The sequence below is a fragment of the Mastigoproctus giganteus genome, chromosome 5, assembly GCF_048544385.1.
Source record: "Mastigoproctus giganteus isolate SK-2022 chromosome 5, ASM4854438v1, whole genome shotgun sequence".
Lineage (NCBI taxonomy): Eukaryota > Metazoa > Arthropoda > Arachnida > Uropygi > Thelyphonidae > Mastigoproctus > Mastigoproctus giganteus.
In genome coordinates, this window is record NC_143579.1 from 69,578,354 (window position 1) to 69,604,674 (window position 26,321).

Consider the following 26,321-nt stretch of genomic DNA (forward strand, 5'->3'; position numbering starts at 1 on the left):
GACAATTCATGGTGTATTCAATAGTAAAAAAAAAGTGGGTGGGACATGCTGTATGAAGTAATGAAATTTTTGGATAAGGCGTACATGTGGTAAGAATATACCCAGATCCTTGACATAACGTGGCCTCGACAATGCTCCCCGCATACACACTACTCGGACTCCCTCCAGTCATTATCTGGCAGAGTTGAGGTAGCAAGATTATACACTAGCTGATCCGGAAGCCTCCTAGAGAGTTACCAATAGGTTTGGTCCGGTGTACTATCTAGCGGCCGGCCTGCGAACACCGTTTTAGAGCTGTACCCTCGAAATGTAAGGAATATTGGATCTCGCCACGACATTCATCATAACCTCAAAAATCATCAATCATACTGCATGATGGAAGAGATAGGGAAGGGTTGGTCGGAACTTAGCTGTAGAGACTAAACATGGGTTCCACCACTTCAAGCCTCCAATAAGCAAAGTGGTGGTATTTCACCAGTTGATGAGAGTCATCTACCAACTAGTACTGCCTAGTAACATAGAGGGGCGGCGTTCCTCCATGTGGTGTGGGCGCCACACCTCGACCCCTGCTTACGTTGGTTCACACCTGGGTGGTCACCCACCATGTGCTTGTGCATGAAGGTTATACCCAGGATTACTAACAGTCCCACCATCGTGAAGGTGCAAGCAGAGGATTTGGCTGTCATAGACCGTCCGGACTTCGCCGAAATTGGGTCCACTTGACTTGAGTGTCACCCGAATATCAGTTCCATCAGCGTTTTAGACTCCCAGGTAGCAAGAACAGCTTGTCTGGCATATCTGAGAGAATATCTGTGACAACCTCAAGGACCAAATTTAATTATTGACTTAATTGTTAGATAAATTTATTTTCTGTAAGTAGCTTATAGACCTAGTCAAGCTCCTTGGTTTATTTTGAATTTAGATAGTGCGATTTTGAAAGTAATTAATACCTTGTGTCCGTAGATTCACTGTTCATGACTTGCTGCCATTGTTATATGGTACAACGTGTACCTCGAACTAGATAACGTAAGGTTTAATGATGAGAGTCATCTACCAACTAGTACTGTTGTGTATAGTAGTATAAATTAATCAGTAAAATTTACTAATTTTATTAAATTTCATTGTCAATTTAATTATACTTTTTTAACTAAATACATACAGCGAATTAGTTTTTACAAACGTAACATTACAAATTAATACATATAAATTGACAGGAGATAAGAAAGTCATATAACGTAACTCGGAGATAATATTCGATACTGAAATACATATATATAGTTTTATAACTGCTTTGGGATATAAGCTTAGGGTTATATTTTGTATTGGAATTTTATTTGAAATTGAATAAAAATCATGACTCAGACCAGAGCAGCAATGCAAAAGGCTCAAACTAATGTGAGGGCTGTGGCTCAGTGGAGAACTGAGGGCTTGAATGAATCACAGCCTTTTGAAATGCACTGCTCGTTTGATGTTTGTGGACAATCAGGAACAGGACATATTGCCAAAGGGAATGTCTTTGTGTGTGCACAATGTAAGGAGTGTGAGGAAATCAGGCAACAACTTGGCATTCTTATGAGCCTAGATGAGAGCTTGAAGGTCAGGGTGGATGCCCTTGAAGGATCTAGATTGAGGGGCCCATCAAGCTCTTAGCTGCCCACATCAACGCCAGAGCTTGCACTTGAACATCACGCAACACAGCGGCAACCCCCAAGACAGAATGTGCTGATCCCACAGGAACTAGTAGTTGTCGGTGACTCTATAGTCAGGGAAACCGAGAAGATATTGTGCAAAAAGGATAGGTGGAACAGGACCAATGTATGTCTACCAGGGGCAAAGGTTGATGACGTAAAGCAGATATCATCTTTTAAGGGCACAAAGGGTGATATTGTCATAATGATATCAAGAGTAGGAGACCAGCGGAATTACTTAACAAGAACAAGGATTGCAGCCAAAAAAAGTCTACAGGAACTATGTACTAGCCCCATAAATTTCATATCATTTTACTAAGAGCATATAAGTTTTAAATAAAGTCAAAGTGGATTGCATCTTTACTTCCAGTACTAGCATAATTTATAGAAAGAGAGAGAATCTAGAAAATGATGGTATACATCAGGCTGCAGTTGCGCATGTGCATCACATTATATTAACCAGGAGTTAACATCACAGTACATATTTAAGGTTATCTTATAAATAATAATAATCAAATGTATAATAATTATACCATGTACTAAAAATAAAAATATAAAAAACATAATTGATTAAAAAGTAACATACAATAGTTTGATAAGCAGAGAAAAATCAAAATTATATCTGTCATGTCTAACAGGTATTAATTCAATTAGAATAAAAATCATTGAAGAAATTTTTGATGCTTATTTGTTATTTAATTTTTTTTACTAACTTTGGAAATGATACCAATTAATGACCATTTTAAATTAACTAAACTTCATGTCCTTATGGATTATGCTACTTAAAAAAAAAAACGCACACCTTTTGCAGTAGACTGTTGTCATTTCTTTACCCTCCATTCTGGTAATCTGTAAATGGCCTGTGGCTGTTCAAACCTTGGGTCATTTTGCAATTACATCCTTTTCTTTCTTTATTTTCCTTTTCACTTTTCCTTTGCCCATCTTATTTTGTCCCCCCCCCCCCAACCTTTGCTCTTGTTTTGTTCCTGGCAAACATATCCCATCATTCTCAACCATATGCATGTATTTATATCCGCTGCACTTGTTAAACTTTTGCAGTTGATCACTTTTTATTTTTTTTAGTATAGTTTAAATGTCTTATTGTAGCAGTTTTATAAATTTTAATAACATATTTATATAGTTTAATTTAAATTCTGACCATGGTTTGCAAGAATTGTTTATGTATTTGCCATTTACCCCACACAGCTCCCATCCCTGTCCCTTTTAACTTTCATCTGTTTGGGAGGCTTGGTGGAGAAGGGGTGAAATCATTTCTACCTGCTACATCAGTGTCTTACCAAGGAGACATCAATTACTATGCTGGTGATAGGCATATGATTAATACATTAGTGACTGGATGGTAAGGTATAAGCACTCACCCTTTCTTGCAATAATAAAGAGCCTTTTTTCCAGTTTTGTCAATGTAGGGTACGTGATAAAAGACTTCATACAACTATTAAAAGATGTAGGAAACTATTGCTAATTATATCTTATGTGAATGCAAATTTCTAATATTTAATGGATTTGTTCATGTTGCTCAGCATGCAGTAATACAGTTTTTGCCTGCTAAAGGGGAGGAGAGAGAGAGAGGACAGCAGATATTTATGATAGCTGTGTATGGGAATTATTACTTGAAATAGATAAAAATTTTATAGTCGTTCAGAGATACCATTGATCGGGAAACCATTCAAAAGGGGGACAATGCAAGCTTAAGAATATGTAAATTCACCTTTATGTGCATTGTTGTAAAGTCTGTAAATTGGATAGTGAGATGCTTAATGAGAAGAATTTGCTGCATGCATGAGCATGAATATCAGGTATGCTATAAGGGGGTCGAAGACGTTGTGTATCGGTGCCTCCATAGCCAAGTGGGCATGAGCAGCAGTGTGTAGCACATGCTTCTTGATTAGACTGGGGTTTGAGCCTGTGACCACCAAATACGGAGGATGTGGAAAGGTCAGGGAATGACCACCGCATATCTCCGGAGCAATATGGCCTTCGTTGCTAATACTCCTAAAAACCAAATAACAAACATAACACAACACTTTGTGTATCAGGTTATCACGGGTGACAAGTCATGATACATCCCAGAAGCTAATGCATGAGCAAGATTGGAAGCATGCCAATCCTCGTACTTCCAAAAAAAGATTTGTTACCTTCCTAGTTTCAGGAAAGTTATGTTGATATTCTTCTTTTACTGAAGAGGACCACTTTTCATAGACTGGTTGCTTCATGACATAACAATGAATCACTGGACCATAGTGGCATGGTGTTTGGGGTAAGGTGCCACTAGTGGTTTTCCATATCTGCACCATAAGTACTCTTGTGAAGAAATATGCTCTGTAAAAGCCAGAATTCAATGTAATGTGTGGTTTATGTTAGAGTTGTGTTATTTTCTGTTGTTGTGCTTTTAGCTACTTTACTGCAGGCCCCTAATCGGATTCTGTGTTGCCTCTCACCACCACTGGGAAGCGGAGATGGGAGAAATCCCAGGTGCCGTCTGACACGAACATACCACCACTGGGAAGTGAGCCAGACAGTCCATTTTCTTTGGCTAGTCTCCGCTGTGATTGCCTGAACAGAGATCAAGTAAAAAAAAAAAAAAGAGTGCAAGTGAGGGTGACAGTAAAAGAGTGGGAATTAAAGTAGATAAGAAATAGGAAGGCGAGAAGAGAAGGGATCCTCCGGTAGGAAGGGACCAAAGAGTTTGATCTCCCTGGGCTGGGAAGCCCACCCAGATAGAGGGAAAGTAGAAAGGCTGCAGGGCTAGGGTGCCAGTTTGGCATCCCACACCTCTAGACAGGTGTCAGCAGTCCCTTACCCACTTTTCAGTATACGGGTGAAAAGGTCAAGGATCCCATGCCCGGCACCAGCAATGTCTTCATGTAGTGTTAAATCAGCAGAATATATGTCTTTCCACTCATAGTTTTGAAAGGTTAAAGGAGTTAAATTCTTCTGAGTTTTGTTTCTCTGTATAAAAATGTGTCCTTTGCAAATGCAGAAAGTTCCTTGTATTGGTCTTCATTTGTGACGAAAAAGAATTCTTCATCGCAAGGAAGAAAAAGTAGTGCTTGAAGCATCTAATGGGATGGTAATGATGACAAATGTAATGGACATGTTCCCAGTTCTCAGACATACTGCAATTAGGAGTAGATTTTCTGTAAGCGTAAGTTCCACGTGTTTGGAGTTGAGTAGAACCCTTGGGAGAACCAGGGGGGGGGGTTAGGATGGGTGAGTGTAACATTTGGAATAAAGTATTTTGTTACTGTCCTTAGTTGATTGATTTTATTTATTTTTCCAGTTTTGGATAAGATGTGCTGAGATATTCTTTTTTTTCTGTTTGAGAGGATTGGGGATGACTAGGTTATAGTTGAAAATTGTGGCAGGGATTGATTTCCAATGGCAGTAGCTTAGCCCTTGAGTGATAACTTCCAGATGTAGTGGCAAGAACCTGTAGGGCCAGCATGTTATGAGTGCAGCAGACACATGTGGTGGTGAGGAGAATATATCTCTTGGTAGATTCCAGCTTTCGTTGGTTCCTCTGAATGATGGCTTGCTGGTACCATAACCCCAACCCTAGCACACAGCCAGAAGGAAGATGGCTTTGTACAGAGTAGAACGAGATGACATCTGAGTTTCCAGTCACTCCTTAAGGTTTTAGCGATCATTGATGCATATTTTCTAATATTTTTGTAGAGGTGAACCAGGTAGTTGTAAAACGAAAGCTTGTTGTCTATAATAATGCCAAGGTATTTTGATATGAGAGAATATAATTTGGGGACATCGGCTAGTTTCACTGTGAGTGGTCTATTCGGACTGACAGGTCCTTTGATGAGTATGCCTTGGGTTTTTTTTTTTGGGGTGAAATGTGGAGCATGTGAAGGGATTGACCATTTGTGGACTTTGATAAGGGCAGCATTGCTTCTTGCCTCAAGGCAGGAAAAGTATTGGACAAGAAGTTGTAGGTCATCTACAAATGCTGTCAATTATGACAAGCTATAAAGAGTAAATGGTAGCCACATTAATGCTTGGCATTATCTTGTTGCTTTGAGAACACAAAATGTCATGCTGCCAATGTCATCCAGGCACATTTGGACTGGAATTAGAGGGACAGCTCACATTCTGTCTATTCAATTCGGATCTCTCCCTGTGGAATTAACATATTTTGAACTGCTGAAAAAAATAAATAAATAAAAAATAAATATCCCAAAAGGAAATTGCTTTGACTCAGACGATGATGTGTAGGAGATGATGAGAGATGTGTGGTTTTCTAGCAGAATTTTGTGCTGTATTCTGAATATTCTTTACCTTACCTTGTTACAGGATGTGATAGATGTGTGAATGCTGTAAGTTATTTCTTTTAAATCTATACATCACAGAACTGACACTTCCAAAAGTGTTTCATTTGATTACCCTTCTAAATTATCATTCTTCATTTTTTTTATTTATACAGTTTCAGATAATAAGAAATAAATAGCCTTCTCTTCGTGTGTGTGTGTGTGTGTGTGTGTGTGTGTGTGTGTGTGTGTGTGTGTGTGTGTGTGTGTGTGTGTGTGTGTGTGTGTGTGTGTGTGTGTGTGTGTGTGTGTGTGTGGCATTTCAATACTACATAATTGGTATTATGTTATAGAGCCAGATTTTCCATATTCAGATGCTATTGGGCCATACCAACCACTGGCTATGAAGGTAAATATTGAAACAGTTTCCTTTATTTTTAAAGCCATTTGACAGTAGTAGTAATTAGTGTAGTAGTTGAAGTCAGTTTGATGCATTTAACTATCTGATCGATGATCATATTTCAGAAATTAATAGTGATAAAATTACTGTGTTATCAGCTTTCAGTTTAGAGCATGCCATGAGGAGCAATTCTTATTTTATTTCTAATCATAATTTCCACATTTCATTAAAGGATGGTGATACAATATTGAAAGTCTGTGGCAAGTTGATGTACATTTTTGGAGATTCCATGTTATATCTCATAGGCAATTCTTTTACTTTTTATACAGATCAAATGTTGGAAGTGTACACTTTTTTTTTGTTTTAAAGTTGGTTTATCTAAATACACAAAAGCTATTGGAAACTCTGTAGTACTCTAGTACTGCATATGTGTTGAAGGTTAAGAGACAGAATATACTTTGTTACACTGTGTAGCCTATTATTTTTAAGAAATACATTTGAAGGAAGGCTGAAAAACAGAAGTAGAAGAGATAAATGATGGGAAAAAGTTTGAGTTTGGTGTTGATGTGCTAATTTGGAAATATTTGTAGAAAAGTTTTCCAGCTGAAACTGAACATCTGTGTGATGTAGAGAGGAGTGAATTTGTAGGTGATGTGTCATTCATCTAATGGCCCTTCAGTCTCTCACAGGCATTTTCTAAGTTATAACTGCTGGGCTTGCTACCTAGGAGTCTAAAACACTGATGGAATTGATCTTCAGGTTTCACTTGAGCCAAGTGGACTGAATTTTAGGGAAGTCCAGTCGTTCTGCAACAACCAAATAGTCTGCTTGCACCTTCATGGTGTTGGGACTGTTAGTAACTGTAACTATGGGTATAACCTATGTTTGTCCTAAAATATGGCAGCTAGTAGGGAGGTGACCACACAGATGAATGCCACCCTTCTGTGTTACCAGACAATACTAGGTGGTAGATGACTCTCGTCAACCAGTGCAATTCCATCACTTTGCTTATTGGAGGCTTGAAGTGGAGAAACCAATGTTTAGGAAACCCCAATCATCCTTGCATTTCAAGAGTACAGCTCTAAAACTGTTTGGAGGCTGACTGCTAGACAGCCACTGGACCAAACGTATTAGTAACTCTATGGGATGTGTTCAGATCAACTAGTGTCCTGCTATAGTCTTGCTGCCTCTACTCTGTCAGATAGTGACTGGAGAGAGTCAGAGCACTATGGATGCAGGGGAATTGTTGAGGCCGTGTAATGTCAAGGAGCTGGGTATATTCTTGCTGTGTATACACTATCCAAAAATTTCATTACTTCATACATGGCCTTCCCAACCTTTCTTACTGCTGACGTCATGAATAGTCAAACTAATAGAACAAACTTATCTGCAAAAATATCTGAATCACCTAAAGATTTCCTCATTCATTTCACAAATTTACTTGGTCTCTGTTCCAATCACAATAATATTCACTTACAGTCTGCGGCGCCTCCGTAGCCAGGTGGGAAGGAGCAGCAGTGCATAGCACAAGCTTCTTGATTAGACCGGGGTTCAAGCCCGTCACCACCAAATACGGAGGATGCGGAAAGTTCAGGGAATGACCACCGCATATCCCGGAGCAATATGGCCTTAGTTGCTAGTGCCCCTAAAAACCAAACAAACAAACAAACTTACAGTCTGCCAAACTGCATGTACTTTTTCTGGCAGAATCCTGATTATGGCTTGATTCAACCACTGCTCATCTCAGTTGTCATAATTATTTCCTGTTAAAGATTTAGTAATTTGGAATCTCCTCTTTTTGATCTTCTCTGGCTTAAAATCTCTCTATCCCTTTCAGACAAATTCATCTGTTGCCTATATTGTTCTCCCAAATCCACTAATCACATAAAACTCTTTGACTTTGTTTTTTAAAACTTCCTTTTTCCCTTGACTTCCTTTTTTCTCCAGTCCAACTTTCCTAACAGTGAGGTAATTTTCTTTGGTGATTTTAATATTCACAACTCCAGCTGACTTCCATTTTCTAGTCACACAGATCCAGCTGTTTGAGATGCTGATACTTTTGCAGTTATTAATGACCTTCACAAGTTGTTCATTTACCTACCAGAACATCCGACAATCCTAATCGCACAGCCGAAATTCTTGATCTTCACAGATAAACCATGGTCGAGGTGAGTGGTCTTCTGGGTACCTCAGATTACAACTTAGTGATTGTCTCTTCTCCAATGGAGCCTTTCTCTCATGGCAATTCTTAAACCTCATTTTGTTTGGCATTTCAAGAATGCAAAATGGGGATGACCCACAAGATTTCTCTTCTTTTCCTAGGTTCGATTACCATTTTAAATCTTCTGATGTTAGTGTTTACTCAGATTATGTCAGTGAAATTATTCTTGTGGGGATGAAATCCTTTATTCCACACTCCATGTTAAAATCTCATTCTTTATCTATTCCTTTGTTTTACAACAAATGTGTTATGGCTGTTCAAGACAAGAATGTTGCATATTGCAGTTGGCTTGCATGCAAATCTAAAGGTTCATTCTCTGCCCACACCAAAGCTTGCACCAATTTTAAAGCAGTTATAAGTCCAAACTCATTAGCAGTTATAAGTCAAAACAAGATTTTGAACAGCCTAAGAATAGAAAACTTGCTTCTTGTCCAAATGGTAGTTGGGCATTCTGGTCTCTTGCCAAAGCTTTTGGTCACAACTTTTACCCATCTCTGTTCTCACTTCTGTTAAAACCAGATGGTCCTATTCAGAGGCGGACTGGGTCAAAATGTTTTACCGGGGAAAACTTGTAGCAGCCTCATACTAGTGTTAATGGCCAATATCACACTGGCCTCCAGCCCACCGGGGTTTCCCCGGGTAAGTCTTATGACCAGTCTGCCTCTGGTTCTATTACCACCTCAGCTACAAATAAAGCTGACTTACTAGCATCCTGCTTTTCTTCAAACTCTTGTATTGATGATCTTGGTAAACCACCTCCTATCATTCCCAGTACACTTCATTCACTGCCTCCTGTGGTCTTCTGTCAAAAGGTTGTCAGAAGAATTTTTAACAGTCTTGATGCCAAGAAGGTGCCAGGTTCTGAGTATTTCTTCTTCTGAGTTTAATGCTGTTTTGCGTCACCTTTCTACACTTAGTTATTCCACTGTTGTTTTTTTTTTCTTATGCTTGGAAATTTGCTCATATCCAGCCAGTTCCTAAACAGGGTGACAAATCCCTCCCATACAATTATTGCCCCATTGTACTTACTTCTACTCTTTCTGTAATAATTGAGAAATCCACTAACCACCAACTCCCAAACTAGCTAGAAACCTTCCATCTGATCAGTGATCACCAATGTAGATTCAATCGCTCTGAATCCACTAGTGATATCCTGGCTATGGTTTATAGACAAATTTGGTGAAACTCAAGCAGTTGACCTTGACATTTCAATGGTTTTTATTGTGTTTAGCATAAAAGTCTTCTAAATCAGCTTCCATTTTATGATATGCCAACTGTGTTTTGTAATTGGGTATACAGTTTTCTCTCTCTGACTACTCACTGCAGGTGATCATAGATGGATCCCTGTCTTCTAACTTCATTAATTCTGGTGCTGTCTAAGGTTGTTTTTTTCTCTCACTTTTCCTCTTATATATGATGACTTTCTTCCATTGACTAGAAATCCTATCCACAGTTCTGCTGATATAGCCCATTGTATTCCTCCTTCCAAGTTTTGAGAAACTTTGCCCTGCACAAACTTCACTTCTCAGATATCAATTACCAATTCCTTAAATGCTGATCTCCTGTGAAAAAATGGCAACTTCAATCCTTCTAAAACTCAGTCCTGTCTTATAACTTACAAAAAAAAAATTCTTCTGCTCCTATTTGGTATTACCTTGACTTATAATCTCGCTTGGCATATACACATCACAAATATTGCTTCCTCTGCATATAAAAAATTTGGTTTTCTGTTTCGCTGTCTGTGTTACTTTTTTTTTTTTAAAACAGGTACCCACTCATTTGCAAATCTCAAATCTACCCTACCATGGAATATTGTTACCACATGTAGTATGGTGTCCTTATAACTTTTCTCCAGTTTCTAGACGCCATCCGAAAGAGTGCAGTTAGGTTAATTAATGGCATAAGTCTTACAAAGTCTCCTCACTCTCTGTCTCATAGACATTCTTTTCTGCTGCACGATTTTTCACTAAATACTTCCATAGGCACTGCTCTTCTGAATTGGCTTCTATAATTCTTCCTCTCTCTCTCTTCCAAACCATCCTGAACATTTGCCACAACCAGTCAGCATCCTTTTACTGTTGAATTTCATACTCACAGAACAAACTTTTTTTCTTCCTCATTTATTCTTTCATCTTGCATTTTTCTGGAACACACTTCCTTCACACATACTTCCATGAAAATTATAATCTACGGGCTCATAAAAAATTTTAAAAAATTAAAAAATGCAACAAAAACGGTCATAAAACAAAACGTTGTAGGGCAGATGATTTACACTAGTGATGGGTAGTGATTGAATGACTTGTGTTACATGCTGAAGTACTGACTCAAGTCAACAATTATCTAATTACTGTAGCCATTGTTATGTGTCATTGTGCCATTATTAGCAGCATACAAGTGCTCCAGTTGCAACAAAATAATCAGATTCAACTACGTAAATCATTTCAAGCTCCAAAATAGGCAAACAAATCCAACTTATTTGGCAATAATTTGATTCTCTGTTACATTTTTGTTCCATTAGAAAATCCTGGAGCATTGTTGAAGTAGAACTGTATTTAAATGTCTCTTTTGTCGAGACAAAATAATTCACTAAATTGGTAGAAGGGGGGGGAAAAATAATAAAATCATTTATTGCAACTGTTTGAATTAGTCCACAAGCAAAATTTTGTATGATTGCAAAAAATCATATTTCTTAATTTGAATTTAAAATAAAATGTTTAAACCTTTTTTCTTTTTTTTTTTTTATCTGAAGTATATTTTATAGATATTCTCAGATGTTTTATTTTTTTTTATAGTTACTACCCACCAAATGAGTGCTGGGAATACCAAACTGGATTCCCAAGGGTCCAAAAAACAATATGCCTGCAAGTTGGCTTGTAGAATGAATAGAATGCTAAGAAATGCTACTTTATATAAATAAATTAGGTAACTAATGATTAGGTAACTAAAACATTTAATTACCATTTTAATTTTCAATAAAGCGCTTTTTTTTTTCTTTTTTCTTTTTTTTTTTTATGTAAACCCCAAACACGAGAGGTGTTAGAACCTATAGTACTTAGTACCGTGCTTGGGTTGGAGGTTGAGAAGACGAAAGAAGATATTTGTTGACGTTGGACCTGAACTTCTGTAGACTGTAATTTTCAGGAAATACGTATGAAAGAAGGTTGTTCCAGAAAACGGCAGTTGAATGAATAAACGAGGAAGATGAAAAGTTGGTTCTGTGAGTTTGAAGTTGGACAGTAAATGGATGTTGGCTGGTGGCGGCATGTGTTCGGACTGTTTTGAAAGAGAGAGCAGGAATTATAGAAGCTAATTCAGAAGAACAGTGCCCATGGAAGTATCTGTAGAAGAGGCATGCAGCAGAAACAGTACGTCTATGAGACAGCGAGTGCAGAGACTCTATTAGAGATGAGTCATTAATTAACCTAACTGCCCTCTTCTGAATGGAATCAAGAAGCCTGAGAAAGGTTTTGGGGGCACCACCCCAGATGTGGGAACAATATTCCATGGCAGGGCAGATTTGCGATTTATACAGAGTGAGCAGCTGTTTGGAAGAAAAGTAACGCAGAGAGCAAAAGAGAAAACAAAGTTTTTTAGATGCAGAGGAAGCAATATTTGCAATGTGCTTGTGCCAAGAGAGATTAGAAGTCACGGTAATCCCCAAAAGAGATATATCATTTTGCCTAGAAATCAGAGTGTCACTAAAGATGAGCATAGGAGCAGAAGAATCCTTTTTGCAAGATATAAGACAAGACTAAGTTTTAGAAGGGTTGAAATCAACTAAGTTTTCTTTTCCCCACTTGAGAATTGCCTGAAGATCGGAATTTAAGGAATTGGTAGCAGATTTTCGAGAAGTTGAAGCTGATTGAGCAGGACAAGGTTTCTCAAAATGGAAAGGGGAATGCAATGTGCTATCATCAGCAAAACTATGGATAGGATTTCCAGTCAATGGAAGAAGGTCATTAATATACAAGAGGAAAAGAGTGGCGGAAAGAACTGAACCTTGGGGAACACCGGCATTAGTGGAGGGGGAACACCGGCATTAGTGGAGAAGTTAAAGACAGAGAGTCATCTACCATCACCCTCAGTGAGCGATCAGAGAGAAAACTGGATAACCAATTACTAAAAACAGTTGGCAAACCATAAGATGGAAGCTTGTTTAGAAGACCTTTATGCCAAACGTGATCAAAAGCCTTTGAGATGTCAAGAGCAACTACTTGTGTTTCACCGAACCTTTCCATTGAATTATTCCATAAATGGGTAACATAAACCAGAATATCACCAGTGGATTGACACTGACGGAATCCATACTGGCTATCGTTGATCAGACAGAAGGTTTCTAGGTAGTTTAAAATTTGGCGGTTAATTGATTTCTCCATTACTTTAGAAAGACTAGAAGTAATTGCAATGAGACGATAATTGGATGGGTGGGATTTGTCACCCTTTTTAGGAACTGGCTGGATATGAGCAAATTTCCAAGCAGAAGGAAAAACACCTTTGGAATAAGAAAGTGAAAAAAGGCAGCAGAGAATAGGAGTAAGTTCAGGAGCACAGGTTTTAAGAACAAGTGGAGAAATACCATCGGGACCTGGAGCTTTCTTAGCATTAAGATTAGCCAAAATCCTTCTGACATCCTTTTGACGGAAGACCACAGGAGGCATTGAATGGAGCGTGTTGGGAATACTGGGAGGTGTTTTACCAAGATCGTTAATGCATGAGTTGAAAGAAAAATGGGATGCTAGCAGGTCAGCTTTATCCTTGGCTGAAGTGACAACAGAACCATCTGGTTTGGCCAGATGTGGGAGCAGAGATGAGCAAAGATGGGCAAAAGGGAGTGTCTTATACATGGGCAAATACTTACCGTATTTCCCCATGTATAAGACGCACCTTAATTTTGGGGCCCGAAATTTGAAAAAAAATGTATTACATAAAGTTATTGAACTGAAGTTTTATTCATCATAAAATTCATACAACTCATCACTGTCAAAACTCCCATCCATTAGCTTGTCCTCATCTGTGTCTGATGACGAATCACTGTCTTCATATATTGCCTCGTCCTCAGTTCCATCTATGGCATTTGAAATGCCACACTTCTTAAATGACTTGACAACGATCTCAATCTTGATATTATCCCAGGATCTTTTCATCCAGGTACAAACTTCTCCTATAGTTGGTTTCTTCACTCTTCCTGCCGGTGTCAAATTGTCCCAGAAGACTTCATCCATTGGTTCCATTCGTCTCTCATGTCAGCTTTGAAGGGTTCGTTAATGCTGACATCAAGTGGTTGGAGCTGGGATGTCAAGGTATGACGGCAAGTTTTGTTTTTTGCTCTGCAGCAATCTTCTTTGTATTTTTTGTTATGCGTGTCTTGAACTGATCAACCACTAATAGGGCAGGTTTGCGTAAGAGCCCACCTGGTCTCCTGCTCCAAACTTTCTCAAACCAGATCTTCATCCCATCCTGATCGATCCAACCCTCGTCATGAACGTGGACAATCACTCCTCGAGGAATGTCTTTTTTTGGCATTGTTTTGTGTTTGAAAATCAGCATAGGAGGCAGCTTGGTTCCGTCTGAACAAGCTAGAACAACTGTATAATGGTTCTTTTTATGTCCACTTGTCTTAACAGTAGTTAGTTTTCACCCCCTTCTTATCAACAGTTGTTACTTGGGACATCAAATTGAAGGGGGACTTCATCCATATTTGCAATCTGTCCCAACTCAAACTGATGTGTCTTCCGACATTGAATGACAAAACAATGAAATTCAAGGACCTTCTGCTCATAGCTTTCAGGCATCTTTTGGGCAATTCTGGTGCGTGTACGCGTGCTTAGTCCATTCTGTTTCATGAACCTGAAGCACCAATTGTGGCCTCCTTTGAAATCAGTAACTTCTTTTTCATCAGCAAATCTTCTTGCCTCATGCTGAACCATCTTTGTGGACACAGGAATTCCAATTGCCATTTGCTCCTCAATCCATATCTTCAATTCCCTCTCTAAATCAGGCTGTTTTGCTGACTTGCCTCTAATGGCCTTCTTCTGCCGTGGCATTTTCAGTAGGGTTTCTTCGTCCTGTAGCCAGTCTCGGATTGTTTTCTCAGTTGAAGGAGGACCAAACTTACGTTCAGCAGCACGATTTCCATTCACTTTTGCAAACTGGATCACTTTTAACTTGAATTCAGCACTGTACGAAAATCTTTTCTGTGGCATTTCTGGGCAGAACGTAGCAAAACGTAACCTAAATATACCGGTAACAAGTGCGAAACAATGAGTGCAAAGACAACAAGCGGGAAATGCAAGTAAAAAAAAAAAATCTACAACCACTGTATAAGATGCACCCAGTTTTTATACCCCAAATTTTTCGAAAAAAGGTGCGTCTTATACATGGGGAAATACGGTAATTACCGTTCATTTGAAAAAGAGTTCATTTGCCATATAGTTTAATAATTTTCATTCAGTTATGCTCATTATTTAATGTATAGAGAGTCAGTAGTATGCTTATTATTTTTCTAATATCTAGACCAACCCATGCACATTAATAATTTCATTTGTATCAGCTCAGTATGGACATTTATTAACTTGAATCAGTGATTCAGTTAAATTCCTCATTTACTGGCCACTGCTTCTCTGGTTTCTTTTTAACTGACTCGATGACTCAGCTTTCAGTGACTTTGTTACTTTTTCGTAATGACTTCACTGAGTCCTTTCAGCCAAAAGACTTCATTTGTCCATTGTTAATTTGTACATATCCAGAACATGTTTAAAAGAAAAGTATTGCCAAGAGCAAAAGAAAATACCTATTTTTTTTTTTTTTTTTTTTGATGCAGAAGAATCTGTTTGTGACGGCCTATGTCAAGAAAGACCAGAAATACGGATTTCCCCAATAGTGCTCGTGATCTTTGTTAGAAATCTGGGTATTGCTGAAGATGAGTGTAGTAACAGCACTGCAAGACTATTTTGCAAGAAATAAGAAAAAACTATGTTTTAAAAAAATTGAGGGTAACCAAGTTTTCTTATCCTTACTGGATCATTACTTAGAGATCACTATTTCCCAAATAGTTTGTGGCTTTTCAAGTTGTAGATGTTTATACAGAGCAGGTTTGTCAAACTGGAAGATTGAATGTAGTGTAAAGTCATCAGCAGAGCTGTAAATAAGATTTCCACCAATGAAAGATCATTGACATATTGGAGGAAAAGAACAGAACCTTGGGAACAGTAACATTAGTTGAACAGCCAGAGAGAGAGCTTACTTTGAAGATATAGCACATGTGCGCACCCACACATGCATAGTACAAAATGTATACAATTAATTCTGCATGATCAGCATTAATGTTACTGAAAATATTCAGAACAGCTTCTTGATCTGTTCATGAAGTGTTACTTATTTGAGGAAGTGCAATAGCATGGCAACTCATTGTGAAGGTATTCATAATATGAGATACACTTAAAATGATCCCGTTTTCAGCTATTTCAGAGTTCGCTGTGTACTAACATACAGCTTAGAAGGGAACAGGTATCCTGTGTGTTATCAGACACTCAGCCTAAAACACTGATGGATCCAATATCTCTCTATTACAGAAGATTTAGGAGAAGTCCGGTTGGCCTGCCTCCCTAAAATCCACTCATGCACACCTTCTCGATGGTAAGCCCTGTTACATCATTTAGGTGGCAACGAACGTGTAGAGTGGTTCTCTTCAAGACGCCTGGTCAGCATGAAGAGGAAAAGACCAAACCCTCCAGCATATGACAGCACGACAAAACAAATGGCCCTCAGTCCCCAGCAGCTTTCACTCTCCCTCTTACGGCAGCGAGAGGATCAGAGTGGAAGCAGAGGGTGCTAAGAATCTCTGGGTACGACCAGGCTGCCATGCACGGAAACTGAACTTGGCCTGTTATAATGTAAGATCACTCATCGATGAAGACAGGATATTAGAGCTGGAAAAGGAATTAGAAAATGTGAATTGGAATATCATTGGTTTGGCTGAAACAAGAAGAAGAAATGAATCACTTATAAGTTTATCAAGTGGAAATCTGCTGTACACCAATGGAAACAGTGAAAGGAGTGAAGGTGGAGTTTGGTTTCTGGTCCATAAAGATTTTCAAAACATTTTGGAATTCAAAAGTACATCTCCAAGGGTGTCAGGACTAATACTCAAGATTTCTAAGAGGTACAAGCTAAAGATTATAATGATTTATGGACCAACATCGAGCCATGATGATGAAGAGGTTGAAGAAATGTACACCGAAATTGAGAGTCTTCTAGATGAGCAGAAAACCCACTACACTATTATTATGGAGGACTTCAATGCTAAGGTTGGAAAAAGGCAAAACAGCGCAGAAAGAGCAACTATAGGAAATTTTGGAATTGGTGAAAGAAATAAAAGAGGTGAAAGACTTGTGGAATTTGCAGAATCTCAAGGACTGTCAGTAATAATGAACACTTTTTTCAAGAAAAGGGTGAACAGAAAGTGGACATGGAAGAGTCCAAATGGATTAACAACTGATGAAATTTACTTCATCCTCACTAACAGAAGATATATTGTGAATGATGTTACCGTCCTGAATAAAGTAAATGTTGGAAGTGATCACAGAATGGTAAGATGTACACTTGATATAGATGTATGAAAGGAAAGGAAAAAACTGACTCGAGTAAATAATACAAAGGTCTTTGAGATAACAGAGGAGGAGAAAAAGCAGTATGTACTGGAACTTAAGAACAAGTTTGAGCTTCTGCAGATTGCTCAGGACCAAGATATCGACGTGGAATATTACAACTTTCTGAAAGTGATAAAGCCCAAGAAATCTATAGGGAAAAAGAAATCCAAAAAAGAAAAAATTAGTCAAGAAACACTTGTCATGGTGAACCGAAGACGACAAATGAAGAGCAAGAAAAACACTGACAGGGAGAAAATTGAGTTATGCAAAGCCATTAGAAAGAGACTCAGAGAGGACATAAGAAGATTTAACACAAGAAAAGTAGAACAAGCATTAAGGGAAAACAAAGGATTTAAATCAGCAGCCATGAGCAGTAATACAGAAAGACATGATACTGAAACTGAAGAATAGCGATGGTGTACTTATAAACAGCACAGAAGGCATAATTCAAATAGCAGAAGACTACTATAGAGAATTATACAAGGAGCGAGGGAATGATGCCAGCAGTGGGGAAGATGGATTGCAAAGTAGCAACACATATGACATACCCGATATTCTTCCTGATGAGGTAGAACATGTGTTGAAGAAAATGGCAGAAGACTACTATAGAGAATTATACAAGGAGCGAGGGAATGATGCCAGCAGTGGGGAAGATGGATTGCAAAGTAGCAACACATATGACATACCCGATATTCTTCCTGATGAGGTAGAACATGTGTTGAAGAAAATGAAGAATCAGAAAGCCCCGGGGGAAGTTGAAGTTACTGTAGAGTTATTAAAATTGGGAGGAAGAGATATACCACAAAAACTGGCAAGGCTCTTCACAAAGTGCATTAGAAAAGGTGTGACACCTAAGCAGTGGAATAATGCAATCATAGATTTGCTGCATAAGAAAGGAGATAAATCAGAAATTGGAAATTATAGACCAATTAGCTTGTTATCCCACATCTACAAGTTGTTCACAAGGGTCATTACTAACAGATTAGAAAGAATACTTGATGAGAATCAACCGAAAGAGCAAGCTGGCTTTAGGACAGGATTCTCAACTATGGATCACCTTCACGTAATATCACAGCTAATGGAGAAAGCAAATGAATATAAAACACCATTATGCCTGGCATTTGTGGATTATGAAAAGGCATTTGACTCCATACAGCATAAGGCTATGTTTCGGGCACTGGAAAGACAAGGCATAGATACCCCATATATTATGATTTTGAAGAAAATATATGAGAGTGCTAACTCCTTTATTAGACTAGACAAAGACAGTAGGAAATTTAAAATCGAGAAAGGAGTTCGACGAGGAGACACAATATCTCCAAAGCTGTTTACTGCTGCCCTTGAGGAAGCTTTCAGAAGATTAGACTGGTCGCAGAAAGGAGTCAGTGTGAACGGAGAGTACCTAAACCATTTACGATTTGCAGATGACATTGTGGTCATAAGCCACGATCCCAAAGAATTAGATGAAAATCTTAATCAGTTATGCACAGTTAGTAAGGATTTTGGACTAAAGATGAATATGGCTAAAACAAAAGTAATGATGAACAAGTATGCCACAGAAAGGGAAATAATGATTGAAGGAGCAGTAATTGAAAAGGTGGAGTCATATACTTATCTGGGACAAGTTATTAGCTGTAATAATGATAAATGGCTGGAAGTCAAGAGAAGAATAAATTTTGGATGGATAGCATTCAGGAAATATTGTCACATACTGAAGAGCAATATCCCAGTTTGTCTGAAATGTAAAATAATGAACCAATGTATACTCCCCACCATGACTTATGGAAGTGAAACTTGGGCACTCACCAAAAGAATGGAAGAGAAGCTGAGAACTACACAGCGAAGAATGGAACGAATTATATTGGGAATCAGACTGTTAGATAAGAAGAGAAACGCATGGATTAGGCAGCAAACTCAAGTAAAGGACATTCTTATCAAAACTAAAGAACTAAAATGGTCTTGGCAGGACACATAGCTCGCGGACATGATGACAGATGGACTAAGAAAATAACAGAAAACCTGAAGACAAAGGCGGAGATGGATAGATGAAATTCATGAGTTTTTGGGTAGTAAATGGGTGGCCAGTGCTCAAAACAGAAGGAACTGGAAAGTTGCTGGAGAGGCCTTCATCCTGCAGTGGATTGAAAATGGCTGATGATGATGAACATAATGCTCTTGCACTAAATTTGTATGTCAGTTAAACTTTCAAACAGCATGAGGCATAAAGCCCTAAAATGCATTTAGTCTGATTCATTTCATACACCATGCATCTCTCATATTGTCGAGTTATACTTCATAACTGAATTGTCATCATTGCATCACTAGGGTACCCGCCCACTGAGGAAAGGCCAATTAGCCTTGAAATAGTTGCTGTGTTTCAAGGCTATTTGGCCTTGAAATAGTTGTGGTTGTATCCACTGTGAATAAGTAAAAATGGTCTTCTCCATTGGTGAAGCATTATTTATTCGAACTAGTGCAATATCATGACAATTCTTTGTGAAGGTATTCAAAATATGAGTTGCACTTAAAATGATGCTGTTTTCATCTATTTCAGAGTTTTCTGTGTACATGATGCTCTTGCAATAACTTGTACATCAGTTAAACTTTTATGCTGCCTGGGACATAAGCCCTAAAATGCATTGTCTGCATGCATTTCTAAATCAAAACTGTAGAAGTTACTGCAGTAACTTAACTGATGACTGAGTTTTCCTTGCACAGTATGACCTCATTGAATTCTGCCTGTAAGAAACCAACCTGACTCCAGAGATAACCACCTCACTCCAGAATATATACGTCGAAAAGATTGTTACACATAATCTTAAAAGTCTAGCACACACAGGAGTAGCATTGGTAATCAGCTCTCTGACACTTTTGAAACCAGTTTGTTTCACTGAAGACACTCCTTGAGAGTGCCATAGCTTGAATCAACATAAACTTTTACTTAATTTTATTCTCACTACCTGGTCCCTTAATCAATTCATAGGCTACACTGACTTAGAGTAATTAGTGGTACAACTTCTCCATCCATATTGTATCCTCAAGAACCAATGGGGAAATCAAAATCTGGACAGACACAGGCACTACTGAAAAATGACTCAACAACATAATCTGACAACCCTTAATAATGGAGTACATGTGTGCATGCACATTCCTACAGGCTGTACTTCAGCCTTAGGTGTTTTGTTATGCTCAGCAATCATATACCCTTTATTTGAATGAACTATACACAACAACCCATTAGGCAGTGACCTCTGGTAATATGCCATACTGTGAATTTTAGATGCAATCGTTTCCTCTCCAATGTTCTCTTTTTCCCTTTTTTTTTTTTTTTTTCTGAAACTGAATTTTTTGTTGAGATGTCCTTCATTTCTCTTAGAGAATAAAAATAAAAATTGGCCATTGTCTTTGATCCTTTTATCCTGGTCAATTGTCAGAGTCATCAAGAAAAAATTTTTTATGACTGCCTGTTCTATAGGTTTTGGGAAGGTTGTGGTGTTTGGAAGGAAAAAAAAGTTCCATGTTATTGTCATTTAGTGTCACTTTACTTGAGTTCATTGGTAGATGGGGGAGGTGCATAATTTAACAAAAACAATGCCTTAATGTTTTCATTTGCATTTAATTTTTTCCTTTTGAATGAGTACTTCTTTTCAGAGTGTGAACCTATTCTGAAAAAAAGTTCTGAATTGTATTGTTTAATTTTTATTTAGGAAAAAGGTTGAGAAGACAGTAGTAACTTGTAGAAAATGCACTCGATTTTCTGTAAATTGTAATTTTCAGGAAATACATATGAATTAAGAGGAGATAAATTTGAAAAGGTTAGTTCAGTGAGTTTGGAGACAGTGAATGAAAGTTGACTAGTTGAGGTATGCGTTGATTGTGGGTTTAAAGGAGGAAAGGGATGCAGCAGAACTGAATGTCTGTGGTGGTGAGAGAGAGAGAGAGGGAGAGTTTGTAAAAGAAGTCATTAATTAACCTGCCTACTCTCTTTTGGATAGTCTAGGAGTTTGAGAGATGTTTCAGGAACACTAGCCCATGTAGGAACTGTTTTCCATGGTAGGGCAGGTGTGAGACTTGTGTATAAGCAATAGCTGCTAAGATGAAAATAGCAGAGAGAACAAAAGAGAAAACGTAGTGTTTATTTTTTTTTTTTTTTATGTGCAGAGGAAGCAGTATTTACAACATCCTTATGACAAGAAAGATTAAAAGTCGGGGCTAACCACAATAGAGATATACACTGATGAGCCAAAACATTATGACCAACTACCTAATATGATGTTGGTCCTCCACATGCAGCCAAAGTGGTATCTGGTACCAACACATGTAACCAGCAGATCCTTTAACTCCTGTAAGGTCTGTGGTTGAGACACCGCAGATCGGAGTTGCTGTTCCGGCACAAACCACAGATGCTCGATGGAATTGATGTCGGGGAATTTGGAGACCAGGGCAATACCTGGTTGTCTTCCTCATGTTTCACGAACCAGTCTCGAACAATCCGTGTGGTGTGGCATGGTGCATTATCCTGCTGAAAGACGGCACCACCAGAGGGGAAGACCATTACCATAAAAGAGTGTACCTGGTCAGCAATGGTGTTTAGGTAGGTGGTACATATCAGAGTGCACGGCACATGGATGACTGTACCCAGGGTATCCCAGTATGACACCGCCACCATCGGCTTGTTTTCGTCTCACAGTGCATCCAGGTGCCACCACTTCCCCAGGTAAACGATGCACGCGCACCCGGCCGTCCACGTGGTGCAACAGGAAATGTGATTCATCAGACCAAACAACCTTCTTCCAATCACTCAAGGTCCAGTTTCGATGCTCACGTACCCATTGTAGTTGCTGTCGCCAGTGAACCGTGGTTGTCATGGGTACTTGGAGTGGCCTGCGGTTATGCAGCCCCAATTTCATCAGAGTTTGATGTACTGTGTGTTGTGACACATTACTCCCATCATCAGTATTCCAATTACCAGTGAGTTGCGCCACAGTCGCTCTTCTGTTGCCACATACTATTTGGGAGAGCCTTCACTCACCTCTAGCATCGATGAGCCGTGGTCCTCCAACACCTCGTCGGCAGTTCGTGGGTTTTCCTTCCTTGGACCACTTTCAGTAAGTACTAACCACGGCTGACCATAAGCACCCCACCAGCCTTGCCATTTTGGATATGCTCTGACCCAGTTATCTGGCCATTACAATATGGCCTTGTCAAACTCGCTTAAGTCTGCTGCCTTTTTTCCATTGGAAGAACAAGAGGAACACTGATTAATGGAGCTCAGTATCAGGTGTTTTTTATACCGTGTCCCAAACCTGCACATGCACCACAGTTCACCTGCAGTTGCTTTGATTTGCATAACGACTCGCTGGTCATAATGTTTTGGCTTGTCGGTGTATGTTATAGTAACTCCAAATGCAAATGGTTATTGGAACCTATAGTACTTCAGTTATATTACTTTGGTGGGCCCATTTTTGGGCAGAGAAGACACAAGTAAACTCGTTTTTAACAGAGTACAGTTGATGAGAAAACCATCCAGCCTCCATTTGTTTCATGGAAGCTGCTAAGATTTTTCAGCGGGAAACATTTCCATTCCCCACAAACAATTTCAGAAACAGAACTCAGCAATTATATAAATTGTGGCATAAGTGCTATGTGTAGTGGTTCGTTCCAGAAAGCTTTTGACTGTATATCTGTTATGAGGTGAAGAATAAAAACAAACTAAATTCCAAAAATAAAAATAAAAATTAATAATAGAGCTAAATGGAGAGTAGCCAGAAATTTGAATTTACATATAATAAACAAATTTTACTGCTTTGTGATGATTTAACTCTGTAATAAATGTTTTTGAAAGGTCAACTGATGATATAAACTCAGATAGTGGACAATATGAATAAGTAACTTGCATCTACATTCACAAGTGAGCTGTAGGGAGGAGAATGCCAAAAGTTTATCAAACTGTAACAGGGTACTTAATGATTTTGTAATAAGTGAGAACAAAGTTCAGGAGAAATCGTTGAAGTTAAATATAAGAAAGACACAAGGGGTGGATGGGATTAATCAAGTTATATTAAAGGAGGTGCAAAAACGAAGTAAGCAAACAATTAGCCATAATTATGAGAGAGAGAGAGAGCATCCTTGGACTCAGGGGAAGTCCAGACAGACTGGAGATGTACAAATGAAACCCCAATTCACAAAAGGGGATATAAGAGTGACACGAGTAATTACAGACCAGTTAGTTTAACTTCTGTTCCGTGTAAAATAATGGAGTCACTGGTTAAAGATGCATTGCAGGATCATCTAGACAAGACTACAGCAATAATTCAGACACAGCATGGGTTTGTTAAGAGAAAGTCTTGTCGGACAAATTGGATTGGATACTGTGATGTTAGTCATAAAGGCACTGGATGCAAAAAATAATTTTGATATCATATACTTAAATTTCAGGAAAGCTGTTGACACTATTGCACGTGGAAGACTACTGTACAAATTGGAGCAGTATGGTATTAAGGGCAAGTTGCTACAGTGGATAAAAGGGTGGTTGAGTGGGAGAAGACAGAGAGTGATAAATAATGGATGCTGTTCTTCTTGGACTAATGTTATTAGTGGAGTCCCCAGGGTTCAGTGTTGGGCCCACTGTTGTTTTGTATATTTATCAATGATATCGATGAAAGTATATCAGGCTTAATGTACAAGTTTGCAGATGATACAAAGGTTGGCATAGTTGTTAATGGCAATAATGACAGTGTACTATGCAACAGTTTATAGAAAAGTTGAGCAGATCAGCTGAGAAGTGGTAATTGAAGTTTAACATTAAATGCATATGGGTCGAAGTAATGTACCAACTGTGTGGAACTACATTTAGATAGTAGGAAATGAAAAAACCTGGAGGTAATTGTGCAGTCAGGTGTGAAATTTTCTGAGCAGTGCAGACAGGCTGCCAGAGCAGGTCATGGGGTGTTGTCAATGATATACAGGAATTTTGCTAGTAGGCAAAAGGAGGTTATTATCCCTTTGTATAAGGCAATGGTCAGGCCACGCCTTGAGTACTGCATACAGGCCTGGAGGCCTCATTTTAGGAAGGATGTAGAGTTGCTTGAGCGAGTACGGAGAAGGGCAATAAGATTGGTGAGGGGGAACGAAGGGATGATCTTACCAAGAAAGGCTCAAGTTCTGCAAATTGCAGTGTCTGGAGACTAGGCACCTAAGAGATGGTCTGATTGAGTTGTATAAGGCCATGAATGGGTTGAGCAGGCTCAATTTTGATGGGATTTTTCCTCTTGCTCAGATTATGAAACTGAGGAGGCATAAATTCAAATTGAGGAAAGACAGTTATAGAATTGATGTGCAGATGTTAGCCTTTAGCCAGCGAGTAGTTGATTGCTGGGTCAAACTTCCATCTGTCATTGTAGAAGTTTATAGCTTAAATAAATTCAAGGATGAATTGGACAAACATTGAGAGGGAATAGATGTGTGAAGTGTGGGGTTTTTTTTTTTTTGGCCGATGTTTCAATAGCTTGCTTTCTTGCATCACATGCCTCTGCTACTACTACCACTATATTTCTGCAACACATATGCGAAGTAGGCGTTTTTACTTTACATAGGTATATCAAATTCTTTGATCAACTTGGATAATGGATATATTTGTGATGAGTTAATCAAAGTATACTGTGGACACTGGGTTATAAAGGTGAAAAATAAGGTACTAATTTAATGTACGGTGGTTAGTTTATTTAATCAAATATTTCATTCAGTCTTTCTGTTAATAGAATCGAGGACTGATTAGAAGAAGAAAAGGAGGGGAAAATATCCACATCTGGATTTGATCACGTATACCTGAAGTATTAAAAGCATACATGAAACTGTTATTGGTTACTCTAGTAGGTCAACTGTTATTGTTGTGCTTATAATATCCTGATTTGCAGAAGTAGCATTCATTAGTGCATCTTTTATTATCCAAAAAAGGTGATATTATGTGGAACTAAGTCTGGTGATACTTCATCTCCTGTGATTCACTGTAGAACTGGCATTAATATGCTGCAGGCACACACACTTAAGGAGAGCAAAAGTGTGTTGTTTTTGACTTGAAATGACTTTGAAGCACATCACAGTATTTTTCACTATTCTCCTCTCTCCAGAATCACTCCTTTATGATTCCAGAATACAATAACACTTTCCTGGCTGATGCTTGGATATGGACTGTTTTTGATCAAGGTGAACCTGTATGGCACTACTCTAAACTTGCACATTTTCTTTTTTTGGTATGTAATAGTGCACCTAAGATTGTTCTCCATTCACTGCATATTCTGAGAAGGCATCTCTTTCATATTCAAGAAGCACAGAACATATTGTCATCATTCCTTCAATTCACAATAATCGTGCACTATGAAAATTACTTCCACAGTAATGTGATGGTTTCCTTGTATGAGTTCTTCCACTGCTGTTATGACCTCTGATGTCGTGACTCTAAGTACTTGCATTGCCTTGCCTTGTCTGAGGAGAATCCTTAATGCTTTCAATACCATTCTTAAACTTGTTCACCCAATCATAGACTTACTGCTGACTTATGCACACTTCACCATAATGGGCCAATATTCTGTGATAAGTTTCATTAGGTTTTATTCCTTCTGCATTTAAAAATCAAATTGCAGATTGTATCTCTACTTTGGCACACAACTGCATGTAAGGGTGCCTTAATCTTGAAAATTGACTTTCCCAAAAATGTACAGGCAGTTCTATGTGAACAAACTTTGATCAATAATCCGACACATGATTATCATAAGTTTTTTTTTTTTTTTTCATAATATGCATTTTTTGTTAGTTTGCATTTTCAGATATCTTTGTAGTATATAATGTGTTAACTTTGTAAGCATTTTTCTTCAAGACCTCTTAAAAAGGTCAAAATTTATGAATTTTAATCATGTTTATCTGCAGGCTGCATATTACCCAATTGACACCAGCCTCAGTTTCAACCAAGCTAACAAACTTATTCGGGATCTCAGGCCGTTACATTTACTTCTTCCAGAACAGTATACAGTTCCTCCTTCTTTAAGTTGTCACAGAACTGATCTTATTATTGATTCTGTAAGTAATATT

At 38.4% G+C, this 26,321-nt stretch overlaps 1 protein-coding gene across 8 annotated transcripts in view; it reads left to right on the forward strand.

The window, feature by feature from the left end:
- IntS9 (integrator complex subunit 9) overlaps positions 1 to 26,321 on the forward strand; it is a 370,946-nt gene that overhangs the window by 227,034 nt on the left and 117,591 nt on the right. For all 8 annotated transcript variants that reach the window (XM_090373281.1, XM_090373278.1, XM_090373279.1 and 5 more), the window contains 2 exons: positions 6,319 to 6,374; positions 26,160 to 26,309. In XM_090373281.1, coding sequence (XP_090229407.1) covers positions 6,319 to 6,374; positions 26,160 to 26,309 — 206 coding nt within the window. The remainder of the gene's footprint in view (positions 1 to 6,318; positions 6,375 to 26,159; positions 26,310 to 26,321) is intronic.